General features: G+C 40.1%; 1 protein-coding gene across 2 annotated transcripts in view; it reads right to left on the bottom strand.

Annotated features, from left to right (window-relative positions):
• The window catches only part of LOC122554338 (nardilysin-like), a 115,256-nt gene that overhangs the window by 27,939 nt on the left and 69,295 nt on the right, over positions 1-18,022 (bottom strand). For both annotated transcript variants that reach the window (XM_043699204.2, XM_043699203.2), the window contains exons 19-21: positions 14,227-14,278; positions 11,326-11,476; positions 7,804-7,931 (exon numbers count right to left, since the gene is read on the bottom strand). In XM_043699204.2, the coding sequence (XP_043555139.1) occupies positions 7,804-7,931; positions 11,326-11,476; positions 14,227-14,278 (331 nt within the window). The remainder of the gene's footprint in view (positions 1-7,803; positions 7,932-11,325; positions 11,477-14,226; positions 14,279-18,022) is intronic.

Below are 18,022 nucleotides of genomic sequence, written 5' to 3'. Positions count from 1 at the left end.
AAAGGAGACTTGAATCCTAGTTTTTCTGGCTCAGTACCCAGAGGTAGGGACACCACCACTGTGTGACAAGAATCGTTATGATATTTATTGATATTTTCCTTATTAACCTGCTCAGAAATGTTAGATATTTCCGAAGCAATTTGTTCAGAGATGTTATTACACACCTCTGGAGCAAGAAGGACTTGAACTTAGGCTTCTTTGTGCAAAGGTAGGGACTCTACCACTGCGCTTCAAGAGCCCCTAACTTAAGAGATGCTAGATATTTTTCTAATCAACCTGTTCAGAGATGTTGTAATAACACATCTAGAGCAGGTGGAACTTGAAAAGGAAGGACTGTAAGAAACGGGGTAATTTGCTATAAGTGTCTAAGGAAATAAGAGAGGCTATCAAATTGAAATAAAAGCCATATAAAGTGGTCAAAAATAGCATGAAACTAGAAGATGGGGAAAACTTTAAAGGTCAACAGAAAGCCACAAAGAGCTTATAAAAAAGTAAGATAGAACATGAGAAAAAACTAGCACATAATATAACGATAGATAGCAAAAGTTTCTATAAATACATAAAAAGAAAAAAAAAAAGTGGCTAAAGTAAATGTTGGTAAATGAGAAGGAGCTTTTAGTTATGGGGTATGATGAAATAGATGAGGCATTGAACAGGTAATTTGTATCAGTCTTCACAGTGGAGGATACTAATAACATTGAGGAACAGTGTGGTGCTAGACAGCACAGCTGGTCAGGCAGCATCCAAGGAGTAGGAGAGTTGACAGTTCAGGCATAAGCCCTTTTTCAGGAATTTGGGCTTATGCTCCTCTGCTCCTGTTAGTCAACCAATCTTCTATCCATGCTAATACTTTACCCCTAACGCCTGCTCCTGCTTCTCTGATTCTGCCTGACCGGCTGTGCTTTTCCAGCACCACACTCTTTGACTTTGATCTCCAGCATCTGCAGTCTTCACTTTCTCCCGAAACTAATAACATGCCAGTATAAATAATCATTATTACAGAACAGCTAGTGTTGGGCAAGCTAATGGAGCTAAGGATAGATAGGTCTCCTGGTCCTGATGAAATGCATCCCAGGGTACGAAAGAGATGGTGGGAGAAATAGCAGGTGCACTGGCGGTAATTTTCTAAAATTCGCTGGACTCTGGGGCAGTCCCAGCAGTTTGGAAAACAGCTAATGTGACGCCACTATTTAAAAAGGGAGGTAGACAAGAGATGGGGAATTGTAGACCAGGTAGTTTAACCTCTAGTGGAAGGTGCTTGAATCTATTATCAAGGAAGAACTAGCATGGCATCAAAATAGGAACTGTCTCATTGGGCAGATGCAGCATTGGTTCATGAAGGGCAGGTCATACTTAACAAATCTTTTGGAATTCTATGAAGACATTTCAAGAAGGTTGACAACAGGGACCCAGTAGATGTGGTGTACCAAGATTTCCAAAAGGCCTTCAACAAGGTGCCGCACAGAAGCTGCTGCATAAGATAAGATAAGGATGCATGGCGTTAGGGATAAAGTGTTAACATGGATAGAAGATTGATTGACTAACAGGAAACAAAGAGTGGGGACAAATGAGTGCTATTCTGCCTGGCAATCAGTGATTAGTGGTGTGCATCAGGGATCGGTGTTGGGACCGCAATTATTTACAATTTATATGGATGATTTAGAGTTGGGGACCATGTATAGGGTGTCAAAGTTTGCAGATGACATTAAGATGAGTGGCAGAACAAAGTGTGCAGAGGACTGTGAAACTTTGCAGAGGAACAAGGACACATTGAGTGAGTGGGCAAAGGTCTGGCAGATGGAATTCAATGTTAATAAATGTGGAGTCATACATTTTGGTCGGAGCAACAGTAAAAAAGATTATTAGTTAAATGGTAAGAAATTGCAGCATGCTGCTGTGCAGAGGGACCTGGGTGTCCTTGTACTTGAATCACAGATGATTGGTCTGCAGGTACAACAAGGGATTAGGAAGGTAAATAGAATTTTGTCCCTCACTGCTAAAGAGATTTAGTTTAAAAGCAGAGGGGTAATGTTGCAAGGTGCTGGTGAGGCCACACCTAGAGTACTGTATGCAGTTTTGGTCTCCTTACTTGAGAAAGGATGGATGTACTGACAGAGGAGGTTCACTAGATTGATTCCAGAGTTGTGGGGGTTGGCTTATGAGGACAGACTGTGGAGACTGGGATTTTCTTAAGTGGAATTCAGAAGAATGAGGGGGGGAAATCTTATAGAAACATATAAAAGTATGAAGTGAATGAATAAGATAGAAGTTGAGAGGATGTTTCCACTAGTAGGTGAAGCTAGGACGAAAGAGAGCAGATTTAGGATTGAATTGAGAAGGAATGTCTTCACTCAAAAGGTTGTTAATCTATGGAATTCCTTGCCCAGGGAAGTAGTTGATGAAACTTTGTAAACGTTTTTAAAGCTAAGGTAGATTAAAACAAAAAAGGAATTAAGGAATATGGTGAGAGCAGGGTTAGGTGGATCTGAATCCACAAAAAGATCAGCCATGATCTTACTGAATGGCAGAGCAGGCTCGAAGGGCCAGATGGCCTACTCCTGTTCCTAGTTCTTATGTTGAACCCAGTCTCCTGGTGCAGACTGTTAGCTGTCTTCCTGTTTGTGCACAAAACACTACATAGGACAAACAGGAAGACAGCTAACGGTTCGCATCCATGAACACCAACTAGCCACGAAACGACATGACCAGCTATCCTTAGTAGCCACACACTCAGATGACAAGCAACATGAGTTCGACTGGAACAACACTACTATTATAGGACAAGCCAAACAAAGAACAGCCAGGAGAAAGTGAGGTCTGCAGATGCTGGAGATCAAAGTTGAAACTTTATTGCTGGAACAGCACAGCAGGTCAGGCAGCATCCAGGGAACAGGAGATTCGACGTTTCGGGAACGTTTCGTTCCTGAAGAAGGGCCTGTGCCCGAATCTCCTGTTCCCTGGATGCTGCCTGACCTGCTGTGCTGTTCCAGCAATAAAGAACAGCCAGGGAATTCCTAGAGGCATGGCACTCATCCACAGATTCAATCAATAAGCACATCGACCTGGACCCAATATACCGGCCACTGCAGCGGACAGCTGGAACTGACAACCAGAAGTGGCAGGTAAAATCACTATAAATGCCGGAGGAAACATCACAGAAGCGCTTCACAGGAGGCTCCCAAGCACTGAGGATGTCACCTAGACTGGGGAGGAAATGTCTGCAACACAAATTCCTAGCTCGGCAAACAGAACCACAACAACGAGCACCCGAGCTACAAATCTTCTCCCAAACTTTGAAGTAATAAACTAAATCGTAAGATTGGATAGATATTAATCATATTCCTATCTTTAAATACAAACGTTTGATATAAATAGTCCTAAAACCTATCAAAGTAAACGTTTTTCTTTCTGAAGTCACACATTATAATGCAACCATCAACATATCCCATTTTCCGTTATCTAAAACAAAATTCTTCATTTATGTATAAAATAATTACAAAGCAATTAAAGAAAACATTTACTATCCATATTCCTATACCATAAAATACCACGTTCTCATCATTAACACAAGTCGTCCTCTTCAGGACATTTAGTAACTACTTCAGGCAGGCATTTTTTTTTGTCTGTCTGGTAATTGGTGACTTGCACCAACCATTATCTTTTAGAAAACCCCTTTTATTCCTTTATACTGACAAGGTCAATTCTCAATGATAATTTTTGCTGAATGACCATTGTCTCAAAGAGAATAATTAGAACATGGAAGACAGAATGTTACTGCACAGTCGGCCTTTGATGTTGCACTGACCTGTGAAATCAATCTGATGCCCATCCAACCTATACTGTTATCCATATGTATGTCCAATGCCTATTTAAATGCCCTTAACATCAGCAAGTCTACTAATGTTGCAGGCAGGCCATTCCACACCCTTGCTACTCTCAGAGTAAAGAAACTACCCTTTATATCTGTCCTAAATCTATCACCCATCATTTAAAGCTACGTCTCCTTGTGTTAGACTTCATCATCAAAGGAAAAAGGCTCTCAATGTCTACCCTATCTAGCCCTCTGATTATCTTACACGTCTCCATTAAGTCACCTCGCAATCTTCTTCTCTCCAACAACAACAGCCTCAGTTCCCTCAGCCTTTCCTTTGTAAGACCTTCCATCCATACCAGGCAACATCCTAGTAAATCTCCTCTGTACCCTTTCCCAAGCTTCTACATCCTTCCTATAATGCGGTGACCAGAACTGCACGCAATACTCCAGGTGCGGCCTTACCAGTATTTTGTACAGCTGAAGCATGACTTCGTGGCTCCGAAACTCAATCCTCCTACCAATAAACGCCAACACACTATATGCCTTTTTAACAACCGTACCAACCTAGGTGGCAACATACAGGGATTTATGCACCTGGACACCGAGATCTCTCTGATTATCTGAACTGCCAAGAATTTTACTATTAGCCCAGTACTCCGTATTCCTGTTACTTCTTCCAAAGTGAACTACCTCACACTTTTCCACATTAAACTCCATTTGCCACTTCTCAGCCCAGCTCTGCATCTTATCTATGTCCCTCTGTAACCCACAACATTCTTCAGCACTATCCACAACTCTGCCTACCTTAGTGACATTCGCAAATCTACTAACCCATCCTTCTACGTCCACCTCCAGATCATTTATAAAAATAGCAAACAGCAGTGGCCCCAAAACCGATCCTTGCAGCACACCAATGGTAACTAAGCTCCAGGATGAACATTTCCCATCAACCGCCACCCTTTGTCTTCTTTCAGCTAGCCAATTTCTGATCCAAACTGCTAAATCAGTGCTAAATGATTAGACCTGTACTGCGCTGTAATGTTCTATGTTCTAAATCACCTTCAATCCCAAAACTCCGTATTTTGTGCAATAGCCTACTGTGGTGAACCTTATCAAATGCATTATTGAAGTCCACATATACCACATCAACCACTTTACCTTCATCCACCTATTTTGTCATCTTCTCAAAGAACTCAATAAAGGTTAGTGAGGCACAAACTACTCTTCACAAAACAGTGTTGACGATCCCTAATCAAATTATTCCTTTCCAGAAGATTATAAATCTTCTCTTACAACCTTTTCCAATACCTTATCAACAATTGGCCTATAATTACCAGGGTTATCCCGACTCCCCTTCTTAAACAACAGAAGGACGTCTGCTATCCTCCAGTCTTCTGGCACTAATCTTGTCGACAATGAACTCTCTGGTTTCCCAGAGAATTAGAGGATACATCCCATCCAGCTCAGGAGTCTTATCCATTTTCAGATTTTCCAAAATTGCTAAAACTTCCTCTTTGTTAACCTCAATCCCACCTAATCTTGTAGCCTCTTTCTCCGTATTCTCACTAACATTGCTCTTTCCAGTATAAATACTGATGAAAAGTATTCATTAAGTGCTTCCCCAACGTCCTCAGAATCTACACACAGCTTTCTACTACTATCTTTGATTAGAGTAAAATTAGGGCCAGTCATTATTTTATTCTCGATATACCTTTAGAAGGCCTTAGGGTTTTCCTTGATCCTATCCGCCAACAACCTCTCATATCTCCTCCTGGCTCTTCTGAGCCTTCTCTTTAGACCTTTTCTGGCTAACATAACTCTCAAGCCCCCTAACTAAACCTTCATGCCTCATCCTCACATAAGCCCTCTTGACAAGAGCTTCAACTTCTTTAGTAAATTTTGGCTCCCTCTCTCAACAACTACCCCCCTGCCTGATAGGTATATACTTATCAAGGACCTGCAGTAGCTGTTCCTTGAATAAGCTCCACATTTCAAGTGTGTCTATCCGCTGCAGTTTCCTTCCCCATCCAATGCATCCTAAATCTTGCCTAATCGAGAATATCGAGAATAATTGCCTTTTTCTCCAGTTATGCCTCTTTCCCTGAGGTATATACCCATTGCTATTGTAAACATAACTGAACTATAGTCACTATCACCAAAGTGCTCACCTACCTCTAAATCTAACACCTGGGTGGGTTCATTCCCCAGTACCAAATCCAATGTGGCATCACCCCTTGCTGGCCCTGTATACATACTGTGTCAGAAAACCCTCCTGCACACATTGAACAAAAACTGACCCATTGAAACTACTTGAACTATAGCATTCCCAGTCAATATTGGGGAAGTTAAAGTCCCCCATAACAACTATCCTGTTATTCTCGCTCCTAATGAGAATCATCTTTGCTATCTTATCCTCTACATCCCTGGAACAATTCGGAGGCCTGTAGAAAACTCCTACAGGATGACCTCTCCTTTCCCGTTTCTACAGGAAATTATTGACATAATACTTTTAAGATTGCCTTCAGGATGTTAAACAAATACTCCATATCTACTGCTTCCACTAGTGGCAGTGTTTCAGCAGTTAAGTGTTTTAACTACTCTTTTTATTATCCTGATCAGGAATATGATAAACTCTGACATAGATTTTCCAACTGGAAGACTGGTATGTAAAGCATCACTAAAAATGGCTATCTTCTGTATCACCCAAGGTTGGAAAATTTGAGTGCATACTTCATGGAGTTTAATTTATTTAATGTTTTATTTGCCCCTACAACTTTCTCAACCACAATAGTTCCAGTAGGTTACAGTTGGCATTGGGTCTAATCTAAGTGCACAACTAAATTGACCAAATCAAAAACTTTTAGACCGGTGTGGTTCTACCTTCAATGGAAGATCCTCTTTCGAAAAGGACCTGTTCATTTTGATCAAATTTATCTAAGAAAGATTGTTAATCCAAAGTCACTCTTGAATTATTTTATTTGATACTTAATCCGATATATTTAAAAGGTTTGGAATACAAGTCTTAAACTCTGCCTTTATTTTATCTATCACACACTGCTCAAATTTTGCAAACTCTCCCCACAGAAAATAATCACATACATGGCTGCCAACTTTTCTCTAATACCAGTAGAATATTGTTGGAACTACATTTAACTGATAACTCAGGATTAAAGTTATATTTTCTCTTGATGATGGTCATTGCCTGACAATTGACAACTTATCAATATTATCTTGAACATAGTCTATTCAATCTACTGAGAGTTACAAATGGTAATGAAACTGCAACCATCAGTGAACATCTGTACTTCTCACCATACAGAGGAGGGAATGTCATTAATTAAAAATAAACACCAGGGCATCTCTTAAAGCTGCTCAACAATTCCACTGCAGTGTTGTAGCTCTAAAATGAATAATCCCAGTGTCGTACTTTTAATTGATTGTACTCACTTTTTATAGTTACTACACAACTCCATCAAAAACCAGTGGATGAGGTAAGTCTGGAAGCACTGACACACATCAGGATTTTATGCGTCTATATTTTGCTAAAAAGGACAAGGAAAATCTATAGTTTCAATGAAAATCATTGTCCTAGTGGATTTGGCAAGTTCCAGATGACACAGAGGTAAATGGCTTCTTTAGCAAACACTAGAGCACAGTATCTTATATCTGCAGTTTCTGGATGTGACCACCAACATCCATATTATGACTTTGTTCAGAAGAACAGATCAGCAGAGTTCAATGATGTGAAAGAGGTCCCCCAACATGGACGTAGGTTTAGATCTGCTTCTCATAACATATGCATTTGAATCTACAGGTGATCTTGCAGGGGATATGAATGAAATAGTGAAAAGTGACCAAGTTCTCAAGCAAAATAAATTGGATTGGATTGAAGTCCAAAAAAAATCAGAAGCATCCTGAAACTAACTTCACAAACTGACTTAAAAGAACAATTGAAGTGTCCATTAAACCTCCATGAATTCTTGACTTACTTTCCCAGTTTTTCTGGTTTGATTAGAACATTGAAGTAGCACTTTTTTAATTGTTCCCCGATCATCCCAAACACGTCTGGAGTAGTCGTAAACTCAGCCAGGTGATCAATGATGAGTTGGAACAGAAGCTGGAGAGAAACAAAAATTGTTTAAATGATTCACACACTTGAATTTACTAAACATCAATTGGATACTGAGAAAACAATTCTTTCATACATTTGTTATATAGTATTTTTCATCATTTGATACATTGTAATAAAGAATATTCAAATTACATTTTCTCATATACTGTATTGAATTTTTCAAAACATTTTTCTTTAGATAAGCACTAGAAGGTGTTATGGGAATATATCCATATGGGAATATGGGTCCTTATGGGAACATACCCATCCAATTTCAATCTGGGAGCTTACAGATTGCAACAGCCAAGATCAAAACTTGAACTCTAAAACCCAATACTCCAAGGACACTGTGTGATAATTTAGAGCTGGAAATGTGTTGCTGGAAAAGCGCAGGTCAGGCAGCATCCAGGGAACAGGAGAATCGACGTTTCGGGCATAAGCCCTTCTTCAGGAATCCTGAAGAAGGGCTTATGCCCGAAACGTCGATTCTCCTGTTCCCTGGATGCTGCCTGACCTGCTGCGCTTTTCCAGCAACACATTTCCAGCTCTGATCTCCAGCATCTGCAGACCTCACTTTCTCCTGTGTGATAATTTACCCCATGCTATTATTTGCTAGCCATATAAGGGACAGCAGCCATTGGAATCTGCTCTGGCAGTCAAGCTTTTTCAGTGGTTGTCACTATAATTCTCAACTGCTTTGCCTTTGAGTCATTCCAGGGATAGAACATAGAACATAGAAGAATACAGCGCAGTACAGGCCCTTGGGCCCTCGATGTTGCGCCGATCCAAGCCCACCTAAACTACACTAACCCACTATCCTCCATATACCTATCCAATGCCCTCTTAAATGCCCATAAAGAGGGAGAGTCCACCACTGTTACTGGCAGGGCATTCCATGATGTAAGGGCATTTGTGTGATCTTAGTTGGCTGCACAGATGTCTAATGCCATACTTGCCTAAAACAAGCAATTATGTAAAGTTTGACACAAATTATACCAATCAGAACCAGCAGCTGCTCAGGTTTGTAACTTTGGCTGGTTTCCCCCAAATGCAGGGTGTCACAAACTACATTTTAATGGCACTACAAGTGATTCAGCTGCACATGAGATGAAGACAGGAGGAGCAAAAGTAATAAAGAATTCATAATGGGGACAAGCATTTGTATGGCCATCAACTTGACTCCAGTGTTGTATGTTGCCTCTCTGGTGCCAGGGCTCAGGATGTCACAGAGCAGCTGCAGGATATTCTTCTAGAGCAGGGTAAAATCCAGGATTCATGATCCAAATTGGTACCAATGAGTTAGGTACTAAGTGGGATGTGGTCCTGCAATCAGAGTTAAGGGAGGTAGGTTGAAAGTTAGCAAGCAGGACCCCAAAACGTAGTAATCTCTGGATTACTTCCAGTGCTACGTGTGTGAGTACAGAAATAGAATGATAAGGCAAATGAATGCATGGCTGGAAAAAGGAAGGGCTTTAGATTCCTGGGGCACAGACTGCCTCTGGGGAAGATAGCACTTGTACAAGCCAGACAAGTTTCAGATGAACAGAGCTGGTACTAAGTTCCTTTCAGGGCATTTTGCTACTGCTATTGGCGAGACTTTAAAGGGAATTGGCAGGGGTGTGGAAATCAAGGGAGAACAGTAGAGAAGTTCAGGGTGTCTAAGATACAACTGGCACTAGCACAGACAATAGCAAGTTTAGTAGGCATGATGTGGAGGCGCAGGTGTTGGACTGGGGTGAACAAAGTTAAGTTTAGTAGGCAAACTGTGCATGCATTTGGATGCAATGAGTATAATAAATAGGATTGGGAAGTTACAGTACTATGCGGGATTTTGATGCTGTGGCTAGAGCAGATACCTGGCTCAAGGATGGACAAGATGAGATTTTAAATATTCCTGAGTACTAAAGTCTTCAGAAGAAAATGGAAAAAGGAGAGGAGAGGTAGCATCATATGTTAAGGAAAACACTGCAGTGCTGGAGAAGGAGGATACCTCCGAAGGTCAAAGCACAGAATCAATTTGGCTAGAACTAAGAAACCAGAAGGGTACATAAATATGTTGGTCTATTGACCACCAACTGTAAGAAAGATGAAAAAGGAAAGATATACCGACACTGAAGACAGTCCAAAGAAGGTTCACTGGACTTACACCAAGTATGGAGAGACAGTCTTATGAGGAAAGACTGAGTAGATTGGGCCTGTTTTTATTGGACTTTGGAAGTATGACAGCAACCTTATTGAAAAATACAAGATTCTTAAATGACTTGGCAGCGTAGATATGAAATCTCTTCACTCAGAGTTTCGTTATCACAGAGGGGGTGGGATGGGGAGGGCAATTATGTATATTTAAGGCTGAGATAGACAGGCTTTTAATCAGTAAGGGAATCAGGGCTTATTGGGAAAACATAGAAAGGTGGAGTTGAGAATGATCAGTTTAGCTATGATCTCATTGAAAGGTAGAGCAGACTCATTGGCTGAATTGCAAAGTTCTATTTCTATATCTTATGTCTTAAAGTAGACAGCATCCTCAGCTTTATTAACAGGGGTGTAGAGTACAACAGCAAATAGGTGGTTTTGAAATTGTTAGACCTCTGCTGGAGTACAGTTCAAGGTGCTACAATATAAGAGGGATGTAAGCACATTGGAGGAAGTGCAGAAGCAGTTTACAAGAATGGTTCGAGTGATGAGGAACTTCAGTTATAAGGATAGATTGAAGAAGTTGGTACTGCCCTTCCTGGAACAAAGAAGGATGAGAACTTTCTTTTAAAATCAACAAAAATGTCGATAACTAATCAGGAATATGTTTGATATAGTTCAAGAGTCTGTGATAAGGGGTCACAGCACTTTAAAGCTGTCACTCAGAGAATGGAAAACATTGGAACATCATGCACATTTTAAAAGTAAATGGGATAAAAATTTCCAGCAGAGCAATATATAAAGTTATAATGCTAAATTTTGATAACACATTGGATTTATTACTTCTGTAAAGCTTTGTTTTAAACCACTGTTTGTAGACTTCAATGGTATCCTTCTCAATCGCTTTCCATGACTCTAATTTGTCATGGAAGATTAATCTTTTTAGAAAAACCAAATTATGTTAGAAATAAAAATATTACAACTGTTCTGCTAGGAGGCTTCCCAGGTTAGGCTGAGGTGTATCATAAAAGTACATCATTCTGCATTCACGTAATGCCAAAATTGAAAGGAGTAAAGAATTGAGAAAAGAAGAATCAAAGAAAGGATTCAAATATATATATTTACACTACAATTAGCCAGCTGAAACTTCATATTACTGTTCAATTCTAAGCATTAACTACAGCAGGCATCAAAAAATTTTAAATGTAGATCTTATTGAAGCTTGTGTGCTAGGAGTATAATAGAATTCAGAATAGCACCTACTTACCCCAAGTTTGTGGTTAAATCCTTTCACTTTAATGATTAGTCCATGTTCTTCAGCCACTAATTTATATTCTAATTGAGCAACATCAGCCTCATATGCAGGTTCAGCTAAGTTATGAGCCACAATATTGACAAATAAGTCAAACAACACCAAGCTAGGGACAAAAAGTGATCTCATATTACTACTTACATATCAGACATTGGCTATAAATACTCTAAGACTTAGAATTTATTATAGCTATTGCTCAAACTCAAACAGACATCATGCAACAAAAAAAGCAAAAACCTAAAAGAAACAAACAGAAATTTATGGAAAAACTCAGCAGATCTGGCAGTATCTGTGGAGAGAAAGCAGAGTCGTTACAGATGCAGTGACCCTTCTTTAGAACTTCCAGCACAAATGCACTGAACCTGCTGAATTTTTCCAGCCTTTTCTGTTTTTGTTTGCTTTTTTATTAAAATAACAGAAATGGTTGCTTTAGCCCAGGAAATTCATTTATATAAGCCACTTAACGTCTGCTTCGAAATTTTTTTGATATTTAGTCACGTGGAAAGAAATGTCACAAAACTTTCCTCTGAGCCATGAAGTTAGAGAAGAAAAATTACTAAATTGTTGTTATTTTTGGTAATAAATTACACAATGGAGGAAAGTGAAGGACTGCAAATGCTGGAGATCAGATTCGAGAGTGGTGCTGGAAAAGCACAACTGGTCAGATCATTCCTGATGAAGGGCTTATGCCCAAAATGTCAATTCTCCTGGTCCTCGGATGCTGCCCTACCTGCTGTGCCTTTCCAGCACCACACTCTGGACTCGAAGTTATACAATGCTTTGATGAGCTCAGTGGTAGGAGGATTGGGTTCGAGTTTGCAGTGAGAGATGAGCTTCTAAAATATACTATTTAAGAGGGTGCACAGGCAGATTCAATTGTAGCATTAAAGAGGGAATAGGACATAGGGACAGTACAATTAGATGTATAGAATGCATGCAGCACTATGCAGCATTCACCAGTGACACTGATGGCACGAAGACGTTTGGAAAGAATTACAGTTACAGCACAACTAATAGTCCCCTCTAATGAGCCAGAGTGACATACAATGGAAGAAGAATCAGTGAAGAGGATTCTACCCCCACAAGATGTTATTATCATCACCATCAGCCTGGAGGCTAGTGCAGCAACCTCTAGAGGTGCTCCTTTGGCATCTCCCTAATGAGGATGACTGCTGCATACAATTCAATTGCAAGAAGACAAAGCAGGTTCCCTAGATCCATTCTAGAGTACAACAGAGGAAGCCCAACATAGAAGAGGCTGAGTGCAGAGGCTTCTTGTCAGGCAAATTATACACTTTATTTTATTGTTAATAATGAGAGTTGATCCCAGAAGTGTTGGCCTCATTGTTTTCTTAGCAAAACTGGCAAAGAGGGATCAAGTGCTCAGAGAAAGCCATGGTCTTTGAGTAGAGACAAATGAAATGGCTAGGCAGGTATACACCATCTATTGGTAGTAAGAGTGGATCCTGGGGATTGTTCTCATAACAAATCAAAGTGGGTTCCAGTGCATGTAGTCCTCCTGGAGGTTAGGGTTAGCATTATTCAAACCCACCACCATGCACAGTAGCAGCAGTATGTGCCACCTACAAGATGCAATACAGCAACTCGAGGTTCTTTAGATAGCACCTTCCAAACCCAAGGTCTCTACCACCAAGAAAAACAAGGGCAGTAGATGTACAGCAGCAATATTTTAGATTTTTTTAGATTAGATTACTTACAGTGTGGAAACAGGCCCTTCGGCCCAACAAGTCCACACCGACGCGCCGAAGTGCAACCCACCCAGACCCATTTCCCGACATTTACCCCTGCACCTAACACTACGGGCAATTTAGCATGGCCAATTTACCTGACCTGCACATTTTTTGGACTGTGGGAGGAAACTGGAGTACCCAGAGGAAACCCACGCAGACACGGGGAGAATGTGCAAACTCCACACAGTCAGTCGCCTGAGGCGGGAATTGAACCCGGGTCTCTGGCACTGTGAGGCAACAGTGCTAACCACTGTGCCACCGTGCCGCCCACTTTCCTGCAGGTTCCCTTCCAAGCCCCTCACCATCCGGACTTGGAATGACATTGCTGCTCCTCTGCAGTTGCTGGGTCAAAATCCTGGAACTCCCTCCATAATGGCACTGTGGGTGTAACTTTATGACTATGACTGCAGCAGCTAAAGAAGACAGCTCACTGACATCTTCTAAAGGGCAGTTTGGGATAGACAATAAATACTGGCCTATCCAGCAATGTCCACATTCTGTCAATGACTACAAACACTGCATACAAAGTCTTGGACTATATCATTCATTAGATTTAGCATGGAGGTGACAACTGTTCTGACTTCACACCAAAGCCTGAACATTGCTCTGAGCAATATTAACTTAAGAGACACTTCCCTTAACATTCCCCAAATTGCTGGCAATTAAGGTGGTAGACAAATACCAAAAGGATATTAATTTCATCTCCACAATATTGTTGAGCACTAGAAAAATATTGTTCCTTTTTTTATTGTTGTACCGCTGGTAAAATATTATCACAAACATATGTCAGTCTTTTGTACTTTAATTAATACATATGAAGCTGCACCAAACAAGTGTTTGTCAAATTGGTAAATTCCTGCATAACTAATGACAAGCAACAAGAGCTGGACAGTTTGCTGGTCAGCCATAATATGGTTCCCAGTGCCAGATAAAGAATTGCAGAGTTAGCAGCAGAAAGTAATCTGGGAAAAACTAAGAACTGCAAATATTTAGCTGTGATATCAGTTAATTAATTTACTGAAAATAGTCATTCTTAGCCTCAGCTTAACAAATGTGTGATACATCTAAGATGATTTATTTGGTTGTTATATAAATAGATGCTTACTTCTCTGGGCTTTTATGAATGTGAGGCGATATCAAGTGGAATCGGATATAACCTGTAAAGTAAAAATGTATGTGAATATCATAAAAAGCCAATATAATTAGCTGAAAATATTTACGTACATGCACATTAAAAACCATAAAGATCTACTGTAAAAGTAATATCCATAATTATACTAGATTATTTGAATAGAAATAAATACATAAAATTACAGCATAATACATAATTTTCACCATTATTACACATTTACCAAGTTATTTTTTAAACATGTCACTATTAATTCCACCATACTGAACTTCACAGAGTAACAATTTTTCAAAGGGGTAAAGCATGTTGATATATGCTCTACAGAGGCAGGAAGAACACAAACTTTAGGATGCAAGAAACATGCTCATGAAAGTTACCATCAAATTAGTGAAAACAGTGAGAAAAACCAAAAGCCATCTGCTCAGGAAGGAATGCAGAATGAAATAAAACAACCATTCATCAAAAAAAAGCAAAAGAGGAGAGCAAATTGCTTCTTCAATAAAATATAATGGCACAAAAATCAATGAGTGAGATCAATAATAATATTGTGCTCTAGAATTACAGAGAAGTAAATGGACCTGACATTTATAGTAAGTAGCAACAAAAGAACTGACCTCAATGTCTTTTAGTTAAGGAGCAAAACTTAATTGTATTTCTCCTTCTGATCCAGCAGACACTGCCCATGGAGTTCAGATTTGGATTTCAAATAGTTGTATCAGGCTTGGCTGTGATGCCTTTAATGAGCTTACGAGCCTGATGCCAGGTTTAAGGTCATCTGTCGGGCTGCAGAGTAACCTCCAAGGCAAGGGGGAAGATCTGCTTGTTATGGTGGACAAGAGTGCTAACAATATAAGTAGGACTAGGAAAGAAGTTCTGGTTGGAGTATACAAGCATGCCAGGGTCTAAATTCTCAAGGAGAATCTAAAAGATATTAATCTCTAGATTATTACCTGAAGCATAAGCAAATTGGCATTGGGTAAATAAAGAGATGACTGAATGGCTCAAACGTTAGTACGGAAAACAGTTTCAATTTATGACACATTGACATGAACTGGACAAAGCAAGAGCTGAACTGCTGGGATAGTCTTCACCTGAACTGTGCTGGGGCCAGTGTTAGGATGTGAAGAGAGGCTTTAATCTGTAGAGTAGGGTTGGAACTGAACATGTGAGAAGTGATGTGATAGATCACAGGAAAGAACAAGAAAATAGAGCAGGGTAGCGATTTGGCTAATGATAACTACAGTGTGACAGAAAGAGCCAGTGTACGAACTTTGAATGCATTAGTAGATCAGACCAAAGATTGCAGAAAGTATAAAAAGGCAAAGTTAAAGGCTCTGTTCTGAATGCTTGCAGCATCACAAAATCAACAGTTAGCAGATAGAAATAAATAGATATGATTTTAGCCATCACAGGAATGGGTGATCAAATATGGAACCTGAACATTGAAAAGTACCTGACATTCCAAAAACAAACTAGGAAAACGTAATATGATGGCTCTATTAATTAAGGATGTCAGTAATACAGTAATGAGACGTCATGAAGGGCAAGATGTAGAAGCCACCACCATCAATATTCTGTGGGCTATCATTAACCTGAAATGAATCTGGGCCAGCTATATAAACATTGTGGCTACAAGAACAGATCAGAGATTGGAAAGTCTTCAGCAAGTAACTCATCCCATCTCCCAAGATGTCCACCATCTACAAGGCACAAGTCTGGAGAATGATAATACGCTCCACTAGTCTAGATGAATGCAGTTCATAAAACACTCAAGATGCTTGATATCATTCAGGACAGCACCCCCTAGCCACAACCCCCTCACATTTATCTCTCAGCCCCCGGCTCACAAGCCTCATTCCTGATGAAGAGCTCATGCCCGAAACGCCGATTCTCCTGCTCCCCGGATGTTACCTGACTTGCTGTACTTTTTCAGCACCATGCTAGACTCTGACCTCCAGCATCTGCAGTCGTCATTTTCCCCATCATTCAGGACAAAGCAGCCCAGTTGAGTGCCAGTTCAGCTACCACTTTCACCATTCACGCACAATGCACATCAAAATGTTGCAGTGAATTAAAAGATAACAGGTCATTGGGGGTGACGTTTATACAATTACATGGGACAGTGCATACAGGAAAAGGTATAGCAATAATCATGGTAGACTAGATGAATCAGAATAGCAAAGGTAGCCTAGTAAATGCGCTTATGAAATGTAGTTGGGGCAATTTCCTGAGCAGTATGTTCTAGAGTCAACCATAAAATCCCTACAGTGACAAAGCAAGCCATTTAGCCCATCAAGTCCACAGTGACACTCTGAATAGCATCCCTCCAACCTACTCCATTCCCTGTAACTCTGCATTTCCCAGGGTTACTCCACCTAGCCTATATATGCCTGGACACAATGGGAAATTTGGCATGGCCAATCCATCTAACCTGCACATCTTTGGACTGCGGAAAGAAACTGGAGCACCTGGAGGAAACCCACACAGACTCAGGGGGATTGTGAAAACTCCACACAGAGACAGAGACAGTCACCTGAGGGTGGAATCAAATCTGGGTCCCCGGCACTGTGAGGCAGCAGTGCTAACTACTGAGCCACAATGCTATCCCTAAGGGTAGAAAGCTTTTCTAGACCAGATAATAAGCAATGAAATTGGATAAATCAATAACCTCAAAGTAAAGGAGCCTCTACTGACAATGATCATAACATGACAGAATATTACATTTAGTTTAAAAAGGGGAGAAGTGTGGGTCTCAAAACAGTGTTTTAAAACCCTAAAGGAATTACAAACATATGAAGGCAGAGCTAGCTAAAGTGGGAGCTAAGTCAACAGATAAAACAGTATCAACGTAGTAAAAGGTTTTTAAGGATATTTAATAAGACCCTTCAATGAATAATCCCTATAAGAAAGAAAGATTCTTCAACAAGCATCAACTCCGACTAAATAAGTCGGTTAGGGATTGTATTAGACAGGAAGGAAACTCTATAAATCTGTTTTCTTCAGTGAGTGGGTTGGTCAGATTTTACAAACCAGCAAAAATAAAGACTAAAGAATAAGTAAAAGGAGTAGTAGACGGTAGTGATTAGCCAGCTTTAAGTGCATTTAAGTCATCAAAGGACAAGCATATGGACGTACGTGAAATAGTGTAGATTAGATGGGCTTCAGATTGGTATGACAGGTTGGCGCAATATCGAGAGCCGAAGGGCCTGTACTGCGCTGTAATGTTCTATATTCTATGAGTTGACAATGAAGTATGTGAGAAAATGAACTAGTGCTTTAAAAGGCTGAGCTTTCTGTGAACTCCACCGTTGGGTGGCATAATAGGCATAAAAAAAATTGACATATACAAGTTGGAAAAGTGTAATTTAAACTAGCACTGGCCCTCTGGAGACCTGAAACAGCACAGGTGTTGAACAGGTATTGTGTGCCTTCAGTGTAGACGAATTCGAAAGACGAATCCCAAAAATACTTGAAAATCATCAGCTGAATGACAGGAAGGACCTTAAAACAATTTCCATTACAAAAGAAAGCGAGAAAATCATCAGACCTAAAGGCTGACAAATCCCCAAGACCAGATAGTTTATATCTTAGAGTCTTAAGTGGCTTCTGAGATGAAAAATGCATTGGTAACATCTTCCAAAAATTTTATATTCTGGAAGAGTCCCCAGTGGATTGGAAAATAGTCAATAAAGTTAAAAATCACACATTACCAGGTTATAGTCCAACAGGTTTATTCAAAAGTAGAAGCTTTCGGAGCATTGTTCCTTTGTCA

This window comes from Chiloscyllium plagiosum, unplaced genomic scaffold (assembly GCF_037043375.1).
Source record: "Chiloscyllium plagiosum isolate Xiang-an unplaced genomic scaffold, Cpla_swu_hap1 HiC_scaffold_9, whole genome shotgun sequence".
In the NCBI taxonomy this organism is placed as follows: domain Eukaryota; kingdom Metazoa; phylum Chordata; class Chondrichthyes; order Orectolobiformes; family Hemiscylliidae; genus Chiloscyllium; species Chiloscyllium plagiosum.
This window is presented reverse-complemented; position numbering and strand designations above follow the sequence as displayed.